Here is a 23,973-nt window from a genome sequence, read left to right as displayed (position 1 = left end):
AACAACAAAAGGCAGTTGTTTAAAACAAAAGCGTGTACTTTGTATGCAAAAGCATTACTGAGCAGAGACGATCTGCTATCAAGCTGTGCAGGAGGTATTCCAAAACTGAGCATCTTCTTTTGTATCCATTCCATAATCCCACCCCTCTCCAGGCCTCTAGCAAATTATCCTGAGGCCTCGCTCATTAACAGAAATTGTAGAAACAAGCACACTGTGATGAATTTACAGCCCCATGCAATTCTGGATCCAAAGACAAATTGTTTTAACATTTCCCTAATAATTTTTTTCACTCCTCTGTACATATTAAAAAACATATTTCACAGGAGAAACGAACTGGCTGGACGACTTGGTATGTTCTCACCAGAACATACAGCATTGCCACATTCGTGCAACTCACAATAAAAAATCAGAAGAAGTTTGAGTACACTGCTCATACTCATAATCCTGTAAACCCATGCTGTTATTCCAGGGATCTGAAAGCTTTTTTGGAGCTGATATCTATACTTTTTACAACACAGAAACTGTCCCACTAAATCAATTGGAACCTTTGCTTAACTGAAGCACATAATCTGAATGCAGTATTAGCCCTGTGTATCAAAGTATTTATGTACTTTAAAACAAACCTGGAAAAACCCACCCCCCAAAAATCTTAGTGCTGCCCAAGTATTTTTAAAATTTTCCATAGAATTGTACTTCAAAACAAAAGTTGAAAGTATTTTGGTAATTTAACAGCCTGAACTTGCCAAAATGTCATATAATTCAATTTATTTGGAAGCATATAATAACTTGAGGGCACTTTTACCTGCAACAAAACAGAGAAGCTTTCACTTTGTACTACATGTGGGAAGTTTGCAACAATAAAGGTTACACATTCCTCATGTAACCGTGATGCCAAGGCCACAGCTGTCTCTGTCCATTTCACTCGGGGAAGGCTATTGATCAGCCGGTCACTCTCCATCAAACGGAAAGCAGCATTCTTGTGGTTCTTGAAACAGAAGCAGAAATTAGCCTGTTGCCAAGCAATTACCTAAAGAATTGCTGATTGTAAAGTAGCTTCTGTCCAGTTACTGAACTTTTACACAATAACGTCATTATTTCCCTTATTTAAATAAATTTGGATTTTTATAATTCTTAAAATTATATGTGCCTTTGAAACTAAAGCAGGAAAAGAAAAATCTATTGGTTCTGTTTTGCCTGCAGTTAGGTAGTAACATTTTCAGTAGATTTTATTATATTTTTTTCAACTGTGTCATTACATACTGCAGTCCTGAAGAAAATAAGGCAAATGTTAGCTGGAGAAGCTGAATAGAGAAAAAACATTATAGGTCACTGAAAGATATAAGAAATTCTTGAATAAAACATCTAAGTTGAGGTTTTACGTGGGTGTGGATGGCCTAGCATTCGGGATACAGAGAAAACTTTTTCATAATTATGAATCCTTTTGCTTTATTTAAAGGAGTCAGACAACAAATATTTATCTTCCCAGATGGAGTTTTAACTGAACTTACCCTCTTTGTTGTCTAAAGTTTCTCAAAGAAAAGTAACTGTTATGTTTCTAGTTACACTTCAAACATGCAAACAGATTTGCTAATATTTATTACCCTGGTCTGTGTCTTTGGTTCTTTCATGCATGGCATCAGCACAGTACCTGAGGGCAACTTCTACTGGCAAACACATCACTTGAAAAGAACTTGGAATTTATGGTTATCCACATTAGAATGGCCTGAAAGCTCTATTCAACATGACCTAGCAGGACACTGATAAATTATGCAGTAACACTTGAAAAAGCAACAATTCAGATAAATATTTGACACAAAAACCCCAACTGCAAATTCAGATCACAATCACATTTGTCCTATGCAACTTAAAAAGCAGGGAGTACCTTCTTTGTGCATATTACAGTTGAAAGAGAAAATCTGGCCATCCATTGTTAAAATATATTTTAAAAACTATTTTACTCATCTCTGGGCAAACTCAGTTTGCTTCTCTGCAGATCACGTAAATTAACAATTACATATATGCTTATGGGTTGATTTTGCTCCCACTGGACTCAATTACAAGCTTTTTGAATTGCCTCGAATTCAACCCCTGCTCACAAGGCAATAAGCATTTACTCCCATTAGACACTTAGAGTGAAATATAAAATGCCTTCACTGACTTCTAATTAAATCAGCACTTTGTAGAAGTGGTTCTAACTGAATTTTACTTCTCTCATTGTACTTTTTTTCCTAAGCATTGTAAAGTGGACTCCACTTTACTTATCTAAAACTCCAGTAATTTTCTTGCATGAGTTTGAGACATCAGGGATAGGTATACATAAAGCACCTGGAGAGTGCTTTAAATGGCACTCCCATTTTAATGTTTCTGTGTTCATGATTGTGGTTTCCCAGTGATTTTCCCATTAGCAATCTCCTTTTCTTTGCACCTTTTTTCCCTCTAAAGGGCTGTCACATTAACTAGGTTTTACATTTCCAGCATCGGTAAATGAAAGGATCGGCAGAGTTATACTGTTTAACTGGGTGTAACTGTTAGTTTTACAGCAGAGAACTCTAGCAGCAGAGAAAAAGGATAGTAAATCATACAGTAGCCCCTGCAAAATTAATGTAAGACCTTTTCTTCTTCCTCCCTCAAGCAGCTTTAAAGCATTTCTGCAGATTGCAAAAAACTCCCCCGGGAATTCCACAAGTTTTTGGAATGGGTGTCTTAAACGCTTAAATGAATGCTCACCAGAACCATTCTCTGGACAGAAAGAGGCTTATACTTTATTGTTTAATTTTGCAACTCTAGACGCTTTCAAGACTTCAGTCCATAAAATACCAGTGAATCTTGCAAAGGCACACCAACACAAATTTTAAATCATTAATATGGGAACTAAAACACACTTTAGTCCAAACTGCAAAAACCTTCCAGAGAAGCTGGGTACACAACAGGGGCAGTACCAAGTACCACAGTGCCATGACTGTTCTGCAAATTCTGGCAAGGTAGCACATGTATTTCAACACAAACTGTAACCACAGCATCTTTATATGCTAGAATAAGCAGAGGGGAAGGAAGGCCTGAACATTTACCTTTAAACTGTCCCAATAATGTTGCAAAAGGGCCTAGAGAAGATCCTAGAACTGTGTCTACGTGCACTTGTGGCTACAGTACACACTTGAGGTAGTTTGGAGTTGGAGATGGGTGGTGGTTTAACTATGAACAGCTGTGTAGATCAGAATGAACTGATCTATATCTGAAAATGTTACTTAAAACATCTCAAATTTTATACAATTTAATACAAAGCTGTGTGCATATTTTATGAGGAACAGCTCAGTTTAATGGTCTAATATGGGGGCAGAACACCCAGCATCTCGAGATACTAGGCATACTCTTGAGCTGCCATCTTTATTCTGTTAGATTTATGCATTGTGGTAGAACTGCTCAGGTTTTATAACTGTGGATATTCTCAAGCTTCTCTTGATCACAGAAGCACAGGTGAGCTAGAAGGTACCCTCATGGATCACTTGGTCCAACTCCTGGCCCTGCACAGCACCACCCCAAGAGTCACACTATGTGCCTGAGAGCATTGTCCAAACACTTCTTGAACTCTGTCAGGCTGGTGCTGTGAGCACTACCCTGGGGAGCCTGTTCCAGTGCCCAACCACCCTCTGGGTATAGAACCTTTATCTAATCTCCAGCCTAAAGGCACACAGCTCTGAAATCTGTCGTTTTGCAGGCTTTCACCTAAATATGCAGTTGCAGCTGCCACTCATAGCTGACCTGCTGGCCTCAGCACTTTTAAGTACTTCACCATAGAATTCCTGAAAAAAACCAGTCCCAAGAAGGCTTCACAGTCCTTCCAGCAAGGGGTAGATCTTGGCCAGAACCATTTAAGAGTGCAACTCTTGAACCAGAGGTATGTTTGACAGTGTGCACGGCCATACGGAGCTATTTAGTTTGTGTAACACGGTAACACAGACATGGCGACAAGGACTTCAGCATGCGATATATGAGATGCCACATATTCAGTTGTCTGTTGTGTGCTAGAACCAAAATCATGTTGTGAATGTTACCTGAGCTAGTTAGATTACATTTTGTCTGTGACATTCCACACTACAGCTACATATATAGACCAGGCATGTTTGGCAGCAGCTCTACTGATTTACGTTTATTTCTACATACTTTTCATATCTGTTACAATTCCGTGTATTTACAGGCTGAGTACTTGACCAAATTTCTGTTAACAGGTCTAGTTCAAATCAGTTACCTTAAGTCAGCTCTGAGCACAGTTTTATACAGAAATACAATTAGAAAATACTTAAATTTAGGCAGGTCTAAATTGGAACAATGTAAGTGCGTGCCACAAAAAATGAAAGCGGAGATTTGGGGGGGACCAGTGTAGTACTTTTATCTGAGAAGTAAAAGATATGGGTACTATACTGCTACTTTATTTTTGTAAAGTCAGCCTGCCTGTAAACAAATAGCTTGTGATCATTGACAGCCAGTGACCACCTGAGGTCTGAAAATAAAGAAGTCAATTTTTTCCAAATTAGAATACAGGTAAAAATGAAAAGGCAATCACAAATTATGTAACATAGCGATTGATACATTGATTTCCTGTTCTTCACTATCCAAATACATAACCAGAGAATCATAGGATGGCCTGGGTTGGAAGGGATCTTACAGATCATCTAATCCCAGCCACCCTGCTGTAGGCAGGGACACTTTCCACTAGACCAGGTTTCTCAGAGCCCCCCCACCCCGAGTCTGGCCTTGAACACTTCCATAATGTTGCATTATGATGTCACAGTTGTGTTTCATAAACATATTTTCTATTACTATGGTGGACTTGGATGTGATGATCACTAGACTGTGTGTCATAAAGCATAACAATGGCATCTCGCATCAAAATAGTTTTTTAAATTATTATTTTAATTGGAACTTTTACATAGTATAAATGTACTACATATTTAAGATACTGTATTTATTATCTCTTAAATTACATTGTACAGCGAAATAAGGAAAAAAATTTACATTGCTCTATTTTTATACAAGCACACTACTTACCAAAGAGTTAATCAACATAACAAGACAATTGTTCTGAAGTTCAGTAGGTAAATTGGCAAAGCTTTTCTCTGAAAAACATCTTGCAAAATGTTTTCCTACCCATCTGTTAAAAAGAGAGCCATTCTTAGGTAAGGAGATGAAAAATGTTCTATATTCACTTTTTAGCATAAGTGATACCTCTGAAGTATTGTGAAGAAAAAACATGTTTAAAATGTGAACATTTCATATGCCAAAATAAACCCTATCTTGCAAAATAAAATATTTTCAACAGAAAGCAGATAAATTAAAAATAAAATATTTTATTTTATTTTACTTACCTCATGCAATCAGCATATAGGTTTTCCACTCCCATTGAATGAGCAATGGCCATGCATTCCAGTACAGGTTGCTGTTTGCCAGGAGCAGGCTAGAGTGTTAGAAAATTATCACAATTATTGTACATTTTGATTTACAGAAACCATACAGAAGTACAAAATCTTTAGTTCAAACAGAAGTAATGTCAGCTGCCATGATATTTAAGTTTGTTTGCCTTTATGCAGTCACCTATTTCCACATGTCAGTAAAGTAGGATTCAGCCTCATGAGCCTAATGCATGAAAATGCTCAACTCTACACAGGTGCTTGTTTTTAAACCAATTTTAATTGAACAGACATTTTTTTCTAAATCTATGCCCATGAAACGAGATATGCAAATATAAAGCGTTTGCACATGCCCACCAAGAACAATTACATTTACAATGGCACATATTAAACTATACTCAGCATGATTTAATACATTGAATTAATCATGTGGAATACTGCTTTTAATCAGCTGGGGTTTCCAAGTGTCTATAAATAGGTGGATGATATCACAGGCCTTATTCCCACCATCAATCCCAGATTCACACCTAAAAACAGGGACTGTTGACTTCAGCCAACACCTTGACTGCGTAGTTCTCACGTATCTTGTCACTTATGATTAAGCGTTAAGTAATAGATTCAAAATTCTCAGGCTCTATAGCTCACAAAGTAGCAAGAGAAGTGACATACCTTTTGGAAAAAATCGCAGTAATCTCTTTTCAAAATGTAGATAGCTACTTCTTTTAGCCCATCCAGCCCATACATATCTGCAATGCCCAACATGCGACTAAAGAGAAAGCAGTAGCGACAGGAATAAAAAAATCCTTGTGATATATTCATTTTGCTTACAGGACAATTTACATGCTAACTTCACCTCTTTGTTCAGTCAGAACTTACTGCAGAAATAGACTGATAACCAAAGTGTGACACTTACCAAAGAATAATCTTCAAAACAGAAACATATATTGACCTAATAATAATCTCCCAGCCATCGAATTCAGCCTATATAGAAGCAAGCCTCAGCCACTAGCTGAGAAACTGTTTAGGAGACTCTCAGTTTCCCTATTTTAAGGATAGCAAATGAAAAAAAAAAATTTGTGCCAGCGGAGTTTTGGAATTTTGTAGGTTTTTTTCCAGAGATTATGTAAAAGGTACTGATGACATTCTTAGAAAGCAGAGTGAGCAAACTATTAGTTATTTTATATAATAATCAATACCATAGTTTTATTTTCTATATCAATTCATTAGCTATACACTGATATTGGGACATATAAACAATTCCATATTTTTAGGAAATTGTAGCATTTTCATGTTTAGTGGCTGAGTTCATCACCTAATATGTAAATGGTTTCAGAGAATAATTCACAAATTTCAGAATTTACTTCATTAATACAGGATTATGTATAAAACGGTGATTAAAAACTATCCCAGAAGAAAATGCCAACATTTACATTGGTTCCTGTATATCATCTTTCATGGATCTAAGACTAACTACTTAGCCTTCTCATCAAGTTGAGTGATTAATAAAAAATAAATTAAAAATATTAACTGTTATATACTATCACACATTGTATATATTATTCTGAAAACTAAAAGGAAGGTACAGGCAAATTAGGAATTATTTTGGTATTAAACATCATCCTGTTTTTCATTCTCCTCATAGAGTATTCCAAAAACAGCTGGCACACCTTTTCCAGTAGCTGTCAAATAAATAAGATTTCTTCAACAGCTTTATTTTTGGAATTTTCCTTTTGACTTTTAACTGAGAAAATATAGAACAAGCAAACAAGCAGAAATTACAATTAAAAAAAAATAAAATTTGACATATACCCAACATCAACTTCGTCTGGGAAGTCCAAAATAGCTCCATATATAAAATGCAAGATGACACTCATTTCTGCATGGCTTATGCTGCAAAAAAGAAGAATGAAAAAATACAAATAAAGACATGCCCATAATAAAATGCATCCCATTTCTTAACCAAAGGAAGTTGGTCAAAAAGCTGATACATCATCCAGCTGCTCTGTGAATGGAAGGTGAATGATCTGATAAAATTAAAACAGTAAGATTTTGCAACGCAAAACTATCTAAATGGACTACATTTGGGGTGAATTTAGCTACTCAATAGTCTTGCTGAAATTTTCTAACACTTTAAATCTTTAAAAATAAGTAGTAAGTAGACTAATACTAATAACTATATTATTTACGCTGATAATATGGAGGAAGGATTTTTCATCATTGCCAAGCTCTTTACTAGCAATAAGTCAATATTAAGTGACTATATAATTGTTTTATTATAATTACTCTAAGTCTTTATTTTATGACATATTTATCTTTTGCAACACTAAAAATACATTTAGTAGTTCTATTACAGTGCTAAGTAGAAATGTTACTCAGAATATTTAGAAAGTCTTTATTCAGATTAAGAAAGCTGCGAGTCCTACACAGTAGTGTTTGCATCCTTTCACAGTCCCAGCATCATAATGCAGAAAGGCACAGAATGCCTAAATGATGGACATGATCTGAACACCACTTTCTTGTACTTGTGCACATACATTTTTGTGTGCAATCTTTAGGACCCACAAGTGCTCTGTGCATTAGTATAAATGGAAGAGAGTCATGCAGAGCTAAGACCCTTTAAAACATTAGACATGTTTAAGCAATTGAAATTGATGACTAAAAACAAAAGGAAAAAAACCCAGCGTTGCAACATGCAAAGAAGCAAAATCAGCACAGTTGTCTCCCTGTATATCAGCACACACAGTAGCCATAAAGGCAGAGAGAAGGAGCTTCCCCACAGTCTTGACAGCTGTTACATTAAGCAGAATTTTCATTATTTCAGAGTAAGCCATATACTTCATTTATAAGTTATGTCAAAGACAGCACAGAAACCAGGACTAAGCAGAAAAGTGAACTGGAAAAGGTAAAATTATGAATATAACCCATAATAGCAGAAATTATGCAACATTGGCATGAGAATAGTCTCATATAAGGATTTAGTACTTCTCAGGAGAATGCCTATTCTGAAAAATAAGGATGAAAATTTCTTAACCACAGAGAAATCAATTACAGAGAGAGAAGTGTAAACACCAGAGTAATTGGTGACTATCAGCCTCTAAAACACCATAAAAACTAAGGAATAAATTAAATTGCAAGTATATTGTTTTGTAAGGATTTGGAAGTTATAATCAAATTGACAGATAACCTTTCTGATTTTGCAGTAGTATTTTTACACTGACAGAAAACTAATATGAATATTTAAGAAAGTATCACTTGACCAAGCAATTTTATATTAACACAAAGCAGTTACATTTTGCAGCACTGTAAGGTACACAGTTCTTTCTGAAGAAAACTGAGTCAGCCAACAGCTAACATGTACATGGATAGTGCTCCTTTGCTTTTAAAGGAAATTGAATGTATTTCAATAGAGTTTTCTGATACTGAAAAGAACTAACCTGGCAGTCCCCAGCTTATCTATGAAGTCTTAAGTATTCATCCTACTCTCAATTATTCTCACACAGAAAGCCACGGTGAATGTCATACATGAAATCCCTATTCGTGCTTGGTCTTTGCATATTAAGTCCTTTAATTAATTAATTCTGAGTTAAATATTTTTAAATTGAATGTTAAAATGACCCATCAGCCCAGGTACAAAAATCCAGTTCCATTATCAGTGTTTTCAATTGTTTAAAGTAGTTCATTAAGAGAGTTGCACCCTTCCCAGTTAAAATTTTCCCAGTTAAAAATCACAAACTTGCCCCTTCTCAAACTTCAAACCACTTATACACCATAAGAGTTACCTTTCCTGTGTTTACTGTATACTTTTACAAGTGTTTTGAGATGTGTTGGATGTATTTTAATACCTTTTTTTTGGTGTTTTCACTTGCATTCTGATTCCAAGGCCAAAACCCCAATTCTAATAGCCAGTAGATATTTTTAGCTACAGAGCCATTACTCTGCAGGCAAGCTCCACGGCAACCCGAATACCTGAATTTTAATGAAGGCATTGTAAGCTCCCTTATCTCAACTAATACCCCTCCCCCTTACATCGATGAGCCATTGGTGGACGGAGATGATCCATCAAAGGGAAAGCACCAATCGCTTTGGACCGAAGGGGCGGGCTGTGGGCGGACTGGGGGTGGAGCAAAGACACTATAAAAAAGATGAAGCATAGAGGCGGGGTCTCTTTTCCCCTCTTGCTCGCTCCAGGGTAGCTGTGGGAGGCGTCGGTGCTGGGCATTCAAAGCCTTACCCCTTTTTAAGGGGCTTTTAGTAATTTTTTTAAAGTCAGCCCAGCACTGCAAGTTCTTTTTCTCTACCTGAGGTCTAGTGCTGTCTCAGCCAGAAGATCTCAAATCCATGCGCTCCTGGGGCATACCATCTGCTGAGCCATAGGATCCCAAGTTTTTATATTTTTCTAATTTCTGTAATTTTTCAATTTTTCTGTTTTCAGTAAATTAATCTTTCTAAGAGTTGTCTCATTTCTCACAGTGAACAAGCATGCTAGATAAAATTGCTTTCGTATATGCTGCTGGAATATCACAATTAAACACTACTTAGAAAATGTTATTTGTCTTTACATTGTAAATATACTTATTGTACAACTAAGTATGAAAATTACGTTGTTCAGACACTCACAGTATTTTTCATGACGCATACAAGAAGTGAAAGAAAACAATTCTCAAGTAGATTGTGAATATTAAAACATACTCTACACAAAAGGATTAGTGCCCTTCTGCTGATGAAAAAGACTTTTCTGAATCAGCTAACAATATTAACAAATACACTTCACACAGTTTCATCCTGAAGTCAAAACAGTACTCAGAAGATGTATCAGGCTGGAGAAAAGTGTCAAGGCATATTAATCTTCACCGCTCTATACACAGCGCTGTTGTTACATATTTGCAGTGATTGTAAATTGCCTACCTTTGCTCCCACACGACTTGAAGAGACAACACTTACCCTTGAAGAGTGATGTGCTCTTGGGAGCTCTCAGCCCAACTTCCACTCAGCATAGCAGCAAAGTAACTAGATCTGGCACATAAAATGGCCCTGAGAGAGAAAAAGTAAACATTATTCCACTACATACAAATATTCATGATGAGACTCTTTGATAACATTGAGTTAAATCTTTGCCCTTTATGCATTAAGGTGTCAGCTGTGTCTGCATGCCTTTCCTTTGAGTATGTTTGGAACGTCAAAATATGCTACAGAAAAAAACCAAACAGTACTCTATAAATTTTTCAGTTAAAGCTTGTTTATAGTATGACTTTGAGATTCACACAGAGGAAGTCTATTACCCCAAGTATCTTCCTTTCATATAAAATTTCACATTTATTTCTCCTGTTTTATTTATCAAATAAGAATAAATAACCTTGTTTATACAGCTCCATTATAAGTAATTATATTCTGAACATCTTAAATTCTTCTTATATTACAAAATACGTATTTATCAAAATTGTAAGTATGTAATGTCTCGTATTTAGAATTTGCTACCCACCAAAAGTCAAACAGAACTTGATATTAACATACGCCAGGACAATATGATGTGGTTTTACAGCAAGAGCTATCAGTTCCTTCTGTTTACACTTACTACCCTTCTATATTTAAAAGGCACAGCTGGCCATAATGGGGCTAATTCAATTTAGTACTACTTCCATAGAAAAGAATAAAGAACCCCCAGAGCAGCAGTCTGTGGAGCTCAGTATCTCTACCATTATCAGTCTTCAAAATATCAGGTAAGAAGACCTTTGCAACAGGAGCTTTTAAGGTGGAAGTGCAGTGGCAGAAAGGAAGACAAGATAGTGGGTGAAAACTGCATTATGATTTCAGTTTTCCAGATCCCCACCAGTTACAGTGTTAGTCTTTATGTATCTTATCTGGGTTACTGCAGCCACAGATAATATTCTCATACATAGAATTTTTTCATGACACTTATTCAGCTTCCTATTATTTATAAAATTAGCTTATGTCACGTATTTCCTGTGGCAGAGAAAGCAAAATGTTATACTAGGCATGAGAATCCTTTCTGTTACATGTATTTGTTGTCTCTTAAAACGTCTCTGAGCCCTCTCATTTTGCGTAGGAAGAAGCAAGAAGAATACTATTTCTGGTCTCTTCTAGTCATTACATATTCTGTATTTTCTCATCTCCCTTCCCTCCTCTGCTTCAGAAGTCTCAGTACTTTAAATTAGAAGCTTCTCGCACATTCCTCCTGTGAATCATCCAGCAAAAATAATAACAACAAAGCTCTTACTGAACGTTTCATATCTCAGTGAAATACGTCCACATGTAAATGGGTATTACATCCTAACTTGAAGTATATGAAATTCTGGGTACACACTCGATCTTTTTTTTATAAGATACAATAGCACAGTATCTTAGAGATATGGAATACACTTATCTCCAATTTTTTATTCCCTTCCAAATAAATTTTAATAATGAACAGTGATCAACCAACTTCAAGGGCATAGTTAGAGTGGATACTTCAAAGACTCATTTTAAATAAGACAGGTACTTAGCAGAATAAGGACAAGTATGCATTACCTAAGTTTAAATTTTATCAGCATATATTTAGAAAATATATGGAGATACCAAATTATTTGGAAAAAATTTTATCTGTGCTCTCCTACTGCGATGGTTAGTGCCAGTTTTATTATCAAACAAATCTGACTTGCTTCATGCAGAGCTCTGTAAGAATACAACACTAGGAAGACATAAACTAGCAACACTAAAATCTATTGGAAGTTCACAGGACTTCATGAGAAAGTAAGGAATACTGACACAAGTGGTGGGAGACTGTGAGGGTCTAACCTGTCTCCTGTTTGAGAACTTAAAAAAAACCCCCTTATAGTAAGTAAATCATTCTGGTGCTTTCACCACAATGATACTGAAAGTTACATTGCCCTTATTAGCTCCTACTGCTCACATGATGCAGTGCTAAAACGAGCTCAAGACCTGTGTCTGTTTCAGAACATCCTTGTTTTCTCTGATTTACTGCCGCATTTTTTGATGCTAGTTAAGCTAGATAGATAGCTCCAGGCAGTTAAGTGGCCTAAATTAAAGAAGCTCTACTGATAGAATCTCTTTGCTACACTATTTTTTCTGCATTAAAGCATTTGTTTATCAAACTTACGTATCTGAGAACATATTTTATAGTGTAGACCAGAAGAAACATTCTTTACTACACTACATTCTGAAAAGGTAGCATACATCCAAATTCTATTATTTAAAAAAATAAAATACCCCCCCCCCACTATTATGACATATCTTCTATAAAGATATTATAATGTCAGTAATAAACTGCACACCCCCTCCCCATTTTATGTTGAGAAAGTACTAAAAGTAGTGGAGGGTTTTTATAGTCACTCTGTTATTTATATACTCAAAGGGAACAAAATACAGGCTGTGTAGTTTGCTATCTCAAATGCAAACAGACTTATATCAAAGGTACATGGAATGGTACTGACACTTCAATTTGCTTTCCCAAGCCACAAGAGTACGATCAGCCAAAGTTCTTAAACGGTCATGGACTTTAGATCTAGTTAAGTCTCCCAACAATCTTTACATCTACATAACTGAAGTAATGAAACCAAAATCAGATTTTATATGCAGATTCTGAAGAGCAGAAAAAAAAATTACTACTCCAGAAATTTTCTGCCTGTATGGAAATTTTATTCAGCATTAATAACTGAATAGTTTATTAGTAGATTTTTTGTTTTCTTAACAGAGCACAGATTACTTTTTATTGTTTCGTATTTCATATATATACAAATGTAGCAAAAGAATCTACAAGTATTTATATGAGTATATACTCAATATATGAGTTCACAGTGGCAATCTTAGAAGTGCTAAAAGCGCAGTTGTTTTCAAAATAGTTGCTGTTGATGATAAATTATATTCATTAGTATCAAAGTACAGCCACTCCACACGTAAGACCTAAAAGCTGGAACAGTTCACAGCTAGGGAACAGCACCAGCAATACTTCCTACAGATATACAGTAATAACAGTAGCATTTTTTACCAGATGGTTATTGATTGAAAAACGTTTTACTGTAAATACTTATGTACCTGTGAGCTTGAAAATCTTTGCCTTCTATGCAAATATTAATATCTGGACAACAGCAATTCTTGTAGAGCATCAATAAGTCTTCCCCTAATACAGATGCAGTTTCTACTCTGGAATTACCTGCATATGGGGAGAAATAGCTGTTTTCACTTTGTCAGGTGCACAAGGGACTATTGACAGAGCACAGACAAAACATTTCAAAAGATTCTGACATAATTAAATTTTTTATTATTGCATATTCAACCTAGGATTTTCCTTAAAAGGTTTTCCAAACCTTGCTTTTTACTTCTTATTTTGACTTATCAGAAACTTGACCAATGCTCCATATTTGGTATCTACAGAAGTGCTAGAGTTACTCTTTTTTAAGATTATGCACCCAGTTCATTTTTTTCTGCAGAGATCCAGAACCTCTGCACTAAAGAAGAGTAGTCCCTGAGGAAATTCAGGGTCATGCAGTGCTACAGGCTTCCACCTGAACAGATCTGCTGCTTGAGCCTGTGTTACTGACACAGCTGTAGCAGCCAACACCTCTGGGGGAGATGCAGTTAAACATTTCCTCGTATTATTTCGTTCAGAGCTGTGGTATGGAAAGATTCCAGAACCCTCATAAAACAACGGCGGAACTACTGCAATTTGCGAGGAAAGGAAAACAAGGGAGATACTCTGCTGTGTGGAAGTCCCACATGTTAAGGAGTGGAGCTCACTGTATTCCAGGGAAAAGACAGGATATGGTGATGACCATGCCTGATGCCTGACAATTCCAGATTTATTACACCACGCATTGTCTGGGAACTGTGCCTGCCTAACTTCTGCAGCAATTCATTTCTTCAAAGTGTGAGAGAATGAGGTGGGCCATAGAAAAGAATATCCATGTAAGCTGTGCTGTAACAATAGTTCTAATTTTGCCTGCATTTTTACAGCTGTAGAAGTATTTGAACAATTATTTAAAACACAAAAAGAGAAAAAAGTGTAATTCCAAACCTACCTGCAGCGGCTTTGTTGCTTTCTGCATCAATGACTGCTTCTGGAATTTCTTCCTCAATACCAGACAAACAAACAACTCCTTTCTGCACAGCTCCACTTGGAATATTCTGATCAATTGGTGTTCTTTTGCTTTGTCCAAGACAATTTACATTTTTTTGAGTGTTCTGCAGAGTAATAGTGTTCCCTTCTTGTATTTTCCTCATAACCAGCTCCTCAACTTCTTTAAGATTTATATCAGATGAATATAGAATCCTAGAAGATGACACTAATTTTTACTCCCGTAATTTTTTAATTGAAGAAAACAAATAAAAAATTACATTTTTTTCCATCTAACAAAATTCATGACCAGAAAACAAAGAGCTGGACTCTGTGGTGCTTAAAAAACCCAACCTTTTAAAAATGTATCTCTGGAGAACTTATTCCTGAAAATTCTTGAAAAGCATAAACAAAATAATAATAATAAATAAAATAATAAACAAAAAAGCACCACAAAATACAGAAACCTTCTAACATCAAGGTTACAGTATAAAAATCATAAAAATTGCATAGAGATATAAATGAATTGGAGATATGAATTTCAATTTCAAAGGAAGTACTTAAAGCACAAAAATTTGCAGTTAAGATTAGCCAAGAATTTTCACTTTGCCCATGTAGTAATTCCAGCTTCCCACTTTCCCATCTGTTTCACCAGCTTATTTTTGGCTCAAGATCTGGAAAGGCTAACAAAGCCTGCAGTCTGTGACTGCAAAGATCTCATATTTATGGAAACATAACTGCACTCCAGCACAGATAACACATTTTATCCTTGGTTTCATACCATATAGATGAAGTTAACAAAATTTAACAGAAGAGCTACAGTTACTTTGGATGTAGCAGACATACTCAAGAGATCTGCTTTAGTCACTCACTCCATGGCAAAGAGGCTTTTTTGTTAATACTCAGAGAACAGTAATTTGAGCGTGTTATTTGAACACTGTACTCTGAAGGGGCAGAGAAAACATACGAAGAAATAATCTTCCTTCTTAAGTCCTGTATTTAAAGGATTGAGACAGGTAGAATTTTTTTGTCTATGTGATACAGGTCCTCACCAGTAGAGAATAAGGAGAAACAAGAATGTAGGGAATGAGAATTTTACTATTTTATTAGATTTTGAAAGCAAGGGCCAGGAAAGGATGTAACACATAATAAGATTTCACATGGAACGAGTAAGGTATTATTTTAAGGTTGTTGTGTATGTATGTGCTGTCAGAACTCCCAACCTGTGAACTGACCACCTATTGCTTTTCATATTTAAAGTGCTTTCCAACCTAGCATTAATAGCATGAGGGAAAGACAAGTAACAACATGCCATATTACCAAGAACAGGAGCAAAAGTTGCTTGATGGAGCAGGGAGACTTTGCAATTCTTTAGAAAATTCAAGACCACTACGTCCACACATTTTTCGCTATTCACTGTGCTTCACAGTACGTAACATCTGTGTTTTACAGCTCTAAGGCAGTAGGACTCAAGAATAGAAACTCATAGTAGAAACTCAGTTAAGCTAGAGATTTCAGAATTTTACAGAAGCACTCTGAAGTTTTGTCTTCAAGTTTTTTGTCCACATTAGATCTTCCAAGAATTGTCACTTAAAGTCACATAGACAAAGCCAGTACTAGAAAAAAAATTAAAAATCCAATAATTTGCACTTTATCCCTACATCTTCACCAGATGTAAGCTAATACCACAATTACAGAAATATACTGGTCACATACTGAATGTAGAAAACTTTAAGAAATTCCCCAGGAAGGATCTGTTGAAAAAAAAATTGCCATTGAACATGTTAGGCTAAGTTTGCCCTGGAACTTTGCTTATTCACCTTTCTGTTGCTACAGAGCTTTTGCATATTTAACATGTAAAGACAATACAAATTTACTTTGAGGGAGAAAGAAAATTAGCAGCAACAGATAGAGTGCTTTGGCATAAAGTAATTATTTTACTATTCTTACTTACTTTCTGCAGTAACTGAAAAACATCCATAGGGAATCTCATAAGCTAGGCAATAAGGCAACGCTCTCCTGGGAATGCTCAGGGTATTTTCACAGAATCTACAGCAACCTCAGGAATGCAATTAATTTTGTTATCACTAGACTTCAGTCAATAAAAATGGCATCCTTACCACGACTAGGAACTCAGTAAATAAAATGGCATTTAAAATAAAAATTTAAAATAAAGTGGCATTTTAAACCAGAACTAAGTAACTGGTTTCTGGATGTAAAAAAGTTAGTTCTATTTTAAGTAAGTTTTTTCCTATAAAAAGTCAAGAAACTTTGACTCTTTCAGTTAACATTTAAAATCCAGTCACATTCCTGGATTTATTACTTCCAGAAATTCAGCAGGTTATTTTAATATTAGAGTTCTGCTTAATACAGACTGTAAATGTACTACTTTGAAAGACTCATGGATGCATCCATCATTTTGTTTCACACACAGCAATAATGATTTTGGCACATCTTTCAGAAATTTCCTTTCATCTCAGTAACTCCCATTAGATGTTTCCAGAATGCAAGATTCTGCAGTTTTCTAAAACCTGTTATAAAAAACTTTGCTTGGCAGCACCCTATATTTTATAGACTCATTTCTAAAGCAGAGTGAAGTTTTCTAGACTGTCTCCTCCAGAGTATTAAATGGTGTCTTTTCACATAAATAAAAGCTAGGGAAATCTGGCATCCACAGGAAAATGCATAGCTTGGACCTTGGAGCTCAGATAGTTTAGTGATAATGTAAAACCATCCCTTTAAAACAGTTGCTTTAAGAAACCAGGATCCTTACTGCAGAATTGTAGTAGGATGTAATAGGATAGGATTGTAATAGTTTTTAAAAACTGTTCCAAACCTCTTGAGCAGGCATCATTCAAAGTGCCATCGTAGTTTCATTATCTAAAGAGCAGAAGACAACAATTCTATAAAGTTATAAATTTCTTCTTTAAATGAGATAGAAGTATCATCAGAAGATGACCCCCAGAGCCTTCTCTTGTCCAGGCTGAACAACTCCAATTCTGTCAGCTTGTCTTCATGGGAGAGGTGCTCCAGCTTTCTGATCAGCTTTGTTGCCCTCCTCTTGACTCGGATCCAAAAGGTGTTTCTTATGCTGGGGACCCCAGAGCTGGATGAGCACTCCAGGTGGAGTCTCAGGAGAGCGGACCAGAGGGGCAGAGTCACCTCCATCCACCTGCTGGCCATGCTGCTTCTGATGCAGCCCAGGATAGGGTTGGCTTTCTTGGCTGCAAGTGCACACTGCTGGCTCATGTTGAATGTCTTGTTAACAAACCACAACTCTTTGAGTGTGACCATCCAGCCAACTCCTTATCCACGGAATGGTCCCTCTGTTAAACCCAAGCCTCTCAAGATGAGAGACAAGAATGCCACAATAACCAGATTAACACTAAAGTATCTTCTGCACATGTGTAAAATACCATATTATACAGTTTTACTTAAACAAAGCCATCAGTTACCACAATTAAATGCCAAAATGAAACCCAAATCTATTTACTTCTATTAATAAAAATAGAACCAATATAGGAAGCCTCTGAACCACTGCCTGCCCAGAGTTTTAATGCACCCATGTCTAGCAAACCCAGTTGCAGTAAATACTCTCGTGTAGTGCATTTAATCTTGGGAGACTTGCAAAAATAGTTCAGCAATACACCTAAAGCAGTGCATCTTCATTGTCTAAGTTAGGCATTTCATATGCACTTCAACCTACCTTAACAACTTAAGATTCTTCCATTTCCCTTTAGATTTGCTAAAAGAACCATCTGCTTAATTTTTGCAGTCAAGATGGTTGTTTTAACTTAACTGATTTCTTGAGGTGTTTCAGTGAATTTCTTCTCATGAGATGAAACATCAGCTGCTTTACTGCCTCATACAGGTGCTGATTAAATTTTCTAATTTCTTGTGACAGGCATGCATTTCAGAAGAATCTGACCCTTAAACAGGCACGGGCCCAGTGAAAGGTTTGTAACCATTTCTCACAGATCAAATTTTTTTCCTCCTTCAGGCATAAATCCATTGCATTAAGATATTATGTTTCCAAAGCATTACAGCCCTACCGAATATATTGGGACTTGGCAGTTCAGCTTCTCAACTGCCTCAGAGAAACTGAGATTAGATATAAACATGGATCAAAAAAAAAACCCAGTAAGAAAAACCACAAACTTATTGTTTCTATGTATGTGGAAAGGAGATAAGATTGCCATTGTCTGGCATGTGTTTAAGCCCATTTTCATAAAAATGAACAGGTCATCGTGGTGAAGTCTTTCTTCCCCCAACAGGATATAGCATAAAATCTAAAATACAAGCTTCATGTTGTACATTACTTATTTGCCTCCTTAGCATAGTCTAATTCTTCTCAATGAATGACTTAGCTCATTTTTATAGCCACAAAAACTAACTTGGTGTTGTAGTGACAAATTGAGACCAGAGAATATGGTTATAAAAAAAAAATGTAGGAAAAAGAACACCTTAAGTATTCAAGAGGCGCAGATTCACTAATCTCTTAACTTTGTTCACAATAATTTGTTTTCAACTTTCTCACTTCTCTACACTAAAAGTAACTTTTAACAGAGCGTTTTAATTTCCACAATTCAGGATTTATTGTTTCACAAAGTTTAAGACAGTCATATCACATCTCCCATATTGCCCCACTTGTAGGGCAAGGTTTGTTAATTTTAGTAGTTTTGGGAGGGATGATTTTTTTCAGCTGTACTGCTGATTCCCTCATGTCTTAATGCAGGGAAAAGAGTAGCTGTTGTGCCAAAAAATCCACCTGCAAGTGCCACAACAAGCCCTTTTTGCAGCTGATTTGTTTTCAGGTTCCCTGAATCAGTCATTTAGAGAAGATACTCCTTGCATGGCACCACATCAACAGGCACGAGTGACAAAAGGATGTAAGGGAAGGACCGTATCAGAATAGTCTGTGTAAACCACAAAATTTCAAGAACATGTGAGGCAGGCTATTCTTCTGAAATAAAGTGGTCTGCAAACATAACCCACTAGGGGGAATACACAAGCATAGATATTAAGGGTAGGATTGCTGAGGCATAAACATAAAGGAATTCAGTGTACATATGCATAACTCGGGTTTGTTTCCTCCAGAACAGCAATTATCCAATGGGGACTATGACAATCTAGCAATCAGGAAGAAGAAACTCACAGACAATTTATTTAAATAAGTATTTCCCATTTTCACTACTTTGTAATCCAGTGTTACGGAACTTTAACTGGGAATTGTACATAACAAATATTCACAAAGATTCTATTTGGTGTAACTCGTTTATGAAAACCTCACATGCAAGAGAGTATCAAGCTGGAAATAGTGCTATGCCATCACCTTCTGTAGTGTGAGTATGATGCTGTGTAATTTTAACAGGTACCCCACTTTATAGCTTAGGGTTTTTTTCCCTGCACACAGAAAAGAATCTGATAGACATGAGCAACACTGAGTTTGCAAGAGGTGTGGCTAAGTGACAGATGAAACAGGAACAATACTACAGGGTATCTGTTGTATTCATAGTTACTATAGCCAAAGATTTTTTATACAAAGGAAAGGTGTGCATACATAGACTCTATGGAAAGAAGTTATTGCCACCATGCTGTCTAGAGTTTACCTTCTAGGAAGTTTCTGCCTGCACATAAGCGAGATATGCATCCTTGTCCTGCCTGATACAGAATTCTACAAGCGTAACACGGTCGAAACCTTGGCTGGTCCACTTTGAATCAATTGCTGGTATTGCAAACTAACCCCTGTGGCAGTAAATGTCACAATGACAATCGTATTCCTTTGTATTTGATTGTATTTATTGCTTTTCAGCTGGATCTCACTGTCATTAGGTCCTTCTCTGTCCTTCCTTGTATCAGACCCCTCTAATAGAAATGAGACAATATCTAGATTTTTATTTCTAAAGCAATATTTTGTCCAACTGCAAGGGTAAATAAAAAGCAGTTTGCCTCTCAGCAGGCAAGACAGTAATGATCTAATGATCTGTGACAGACATTGTCCTTCAGGGATGCTAAGTTTCTCTTCTTAAGCCACACTGCAGAACTCTGCTTAGGCAGTCTCCGGCCATCAACGTACTTGCAACTGTTGACATTTTTCTAGTTGTGTCCTGAAGAATGACAGAAAGCTATTGGAGGGCAGAGTCAAGATTACACTAACTTCATCGGGCAAAAACGTAGGGTGCATAGTGTCTACAACAGGAACGCTGCACGTCTGGTGACCAGAAGTTTCATCCTGGTGTCCTCAGATAGTGCAAGTGTACAGAGGGAAACAAAGCACTCCTTAGATGCTCATCTGCTTCATGCTGAGGCTATGCAGAAAGATCAGCATGCAGTTTACTATGTCCTATCTCCAACTCAAAAGAGGAGGCAAGAGGAGCTGCACAGCCTTCAGCACACAAATGACATGTAGATCACAGACACAAGCCCACATCTCTCCTGATGAAGAGAGACAGAGGCCCGAAGGAAGTGCGCCTCACTGAGATGCAGGCCAGATTTAGCTCATGAGAAAATGAAGTCCCCAAATCCCCATGGAAAGATAATTTTTACTCGGGAAAATAAAAGCAAAGCTGAATACAAACAGGAAAGGGAATGAAATTTTGTTACAGCTTTGATGAACTCTTCAATACTATTCCTAGTATTCCACTTCTCCATATATACCAGAAACCAGAACTTTTGTAGAAGGCAGTAACTTTCTCTCAGGAGCTCAGCTGCAGCTACAGGTCTCTGTTACAACTCATCATGGCAGTTCACATGCTCCAAGAACTAGGCTTGCTTCCAGTAAAACTAAAGCTGTAATTTAAGCCACTGTTTTGCACTTATGAAGAGCTAATAATTTACATTTTAACAATAAGAAACCACTGAGATTCAACAGCCACCGAGACTATTTGATCACCTGAACAATAGATTAGACTCCTTTCAATCAAAGCTGCATCCTTTCTTTGATCCAAATGAGTTCATTGTTAAACTTCATCACACTCTGTAAGCACAAATCTCCATAGTGCCAGGTTAGAGGACTCAAAAGGTGAAGTATCAAATGGCACCGAAGACTAAGTTAAGAAAAAGCAGTTCTCTTGCAAAGCACACTTCATACACAGTTTAGAACTTATGGGGAGGTTCATTTGAAGATTCTAAACTCACTGTGAAAAGACACAAGGTTTATAATTAGTTGAGCTGAGTTTAAAGGTGTTTTCCAATGCCAAGCTTTTTGGAGAACATGCAGGACTCCAGACATCATTCCTTACCGCAAACCCAGACAAAACTGAAAGCAAGTATCAGTGACATATTAAGTGCTTACCATTAGGAATACAAACCTCTGATATAACAGTATATAAATAATTAAAACAATTATTCAGAATAATTAATTCAAAATTAATTTGATTTTTAAAAAATTTGCATTATCATGTTTCTCCATGTAATTCTTCTGTACCACCACTTACATGAATGTGAAAGAAATTAATGATATCACAATAACAGTGGAATCAGGAAAAATACAAGATAAAACCCATGTAGTTTTGTTTCTTACCACTTCTTTTGCTAATGCTCCTGCCAGGCTGTGGCAGTAACCTAACAAATGCCTGTTAATCAACCTGCTCCACTACAAAGATTCTATGTTTCAGATACTACTCTGGGTTCAAAAAATTTTTTTTCATAATTAGGTTGCGTTTCAAGCACTAAATTTTAAAACAGCAATAATATACCGTTCCTGTCGAAAACAATCCCAGAAGCCTGCAAATACCTACATTTTCTAGGCACATCCTGAATTCATGTGAAAACTAAGAGTGATTTCTTTCTACCACTTTGCTCCTGGTGCATTCCTGTAAGTGCCGATTGGCTCTAACACCAACCCTCTTTTAGGGAAAGTAGGCGGCACCACCACAGCTTTGTTAGAGAAAAGCAGTTCTTTGAAAAAAGGATTAGAGGAACTTACAAGAAGGAGGATTGCAAGGTCTGGTGGCAGCACCAGGCAACACCCCTCATGTAACTCACCGAAGGTTTAGAGCAAGACATGAGAGATGTTGCATATGTGGCAATGGGAAAATAGCTGGCAGTGCAAAAACATGCTAGCCCTTGCACTAGTCCCTAGGGAGTAGCCAGCCCACACATCTCCCTCTGGGATCCCAGTTTGCATCAAAGCTATGCTGTGTTTGGCCTAGCCCATGGCTCACTAGGACTTGAGAGATGAGTTTTGAACTTAAGGCATTTTCATCCAACTTGCTGAAGTTCTCCTAGATTCCTATATCCTTAACTTTTTAAAATATGAGCTGAGAGTGGGTTTTATTTGCTGTTTTCATTTGGGAATCTGGCTAAAAGGGTGTTAGAAGGCAGAGCTCTTCTCTTTTCCTATTACAAGTCCTTTACACACCATAAAAAAGCACGCTAAGGTGGAGAGTACAGCCATGCGCTATCAAGCAGAAGGACAAAGGCAAAGGAAAATAAAGAAGTTACAGAAAAGTCCTCTGCAAACTCTGCAGGAAGGCTGTGAGGATACTGCCTTGAACGGGAAAAGCTTTAAAACAGGTGCTGGCACTGGGAAAAAAGAAGAAGCAGGACACAAGAGAGGTGGTGCCGGGGCCAGCCCATCAATCCTGCCGCGGCAGCGCACTCACCGCAGGAAGCCCCGGAACTCCGCGGGTCCCATGCCGTCCAGCCGCAGCTCCCCCGGGGGCAGCTGCCCCCCCGCCAGACCTTCGCAGATCAGAGGCGCCCGCGCCAGCAGCACGGCCCGGTGCACCCGCAGCGCCGCGTCGCCTACTCGGAAGGTGAAGTCGGAGTGGGTCCCCTCCGTCAGCAGCCTGCAGGACGGCATCGTTACCGCGTGTCCCCGCCCCGCCCGGGGCCGCCCCCGCCTCGGCCGCCGCCCCGCGCCCACCTGTCGAGGTCCTGCCGGAGTTGCTCGGCCAGCGCCTCCTTCAGCCGCTGCCGCTCCGCCGCCGCCGGGCCGGGGCCCTTCGGCGCTGCGCCGCCGCCGCAGCGCGCCATGTGCCGGCCGCTACTCCGCCCTGCGCCCGGCACGGCGACAGACACGCGGGGCGGGAGTGGCAGTCGGTGCCCTCGCGGCGGGCCGCCCTACTCACGGAGAGCACCGGGACAGCGCTCGCGGCGCCGGCAGCAAACGACCCCCGGCGCTGACCCGCGCCGGGCGGGATGCGGCGCCTTCCCCGCGCCGCTCGCGGGGCGGGGCCAGCAGGGGCTTCCGCCAATGAGGGCCGGCGGCGCTGGGCTGGCCCCGCCCCCGGCAGGGAACCCGAGGGGAGGGTGGGGCTCCCGTGGGGGCGGGGCCTCCTTGATCGGGGGGCTCCGCCGGCCGAGCGCGGGTGCCGCCGGGACGGCGCCCCCTGCCGGCCGCCGCCCCGCCCCGCCCCGCGCGGGCCCCGCCGCGGGGCCGCTCCCGCCGAGGGCCGTTCCCGCCGCGGGCCGCTCCCGCCGAGGGCCGTTCCCGCCGCGGGCCGCTCCCGCCGAGGGCCATTCCCGCCGCGGGCCGTTCCTGCCGAGGGCCGTTCC

The 23,973-nt window shown here is 38.5% G+C and overlaps 1 protein-coding gene across 2 annotated transcripts in view; it reads right to left on the bottom strand.

Moving 5' to 3' along the window:
* BTBD8 (BTB domain containing 8) overlaps positions 1–23,626 on the bottom strand; it is a 42,927-nt gene extending 19,301 nt beyond the window's left edge. Inside the window, exons 1-10 of one of the 2 annotated variants that reach the window (XM_039555829.1) lie at positions 23,342–23,626; positions 23,079–23,264; positions 14,438–14,688; positions 13,455–13,572; positions 10,347–10,436; positions 7,215–7,295; positions 6,075–6,171; positions 5,364–5,452; positions 5,047–5,149; positions 803–985 (exon numbers count right to left, since the gene is read on the bottom strand). In XM_039555829.1, the coding sequence (XP_039411763.1) occupies positions 803–985; positions 5,047–5,149; positions 5,364–5,452; positions 6,075–6,171; positions 7,215–7,295; positions 10,347–10,436; positions 13,455–13,572; positions 14,438–14,688; positions 23,079–23,264; positions 23,342–23,451 (1,308 nt within the window). In that variant the 5' untranslated portion in view covers positions 23,452–23,626. The remainder of the gene's footprint in view (positions 1–802; positions 986–5,046; positions 5,150–5,363; positions 5,453–6,074; positions 6,172–7,214; positions 7,296–10,346; positions 10,437–13,454; positions 13,573–14,437; positions 14,689–23,078; positions 23,265–23,341) is intronic. The other variant, XM_039555828.1, reaches the window with a different exon arrangement.
* Between the last annotated feature and the right edge of the window lie 347 nt (positions 23,627–23,973).

This window comes from Corvus cornix, chromosome 8, assembly GCF_000738735.6.
Source record: "Corvus cornix cornix isolate S_Up_H32 chromosome 8, ASM73873v5, whole genome shotgun sequence".
NCBI classification, from domain to species: Eukaryota; Metazoa; Chordata; class Aves; order Passeriformes; family Corvidae; genus Corvus; species Corvus cornix.
Note: the sequence above shows the minus strand (reverse complement) of the source record. Positions and strands in the feature narration are given on the sequence as shown.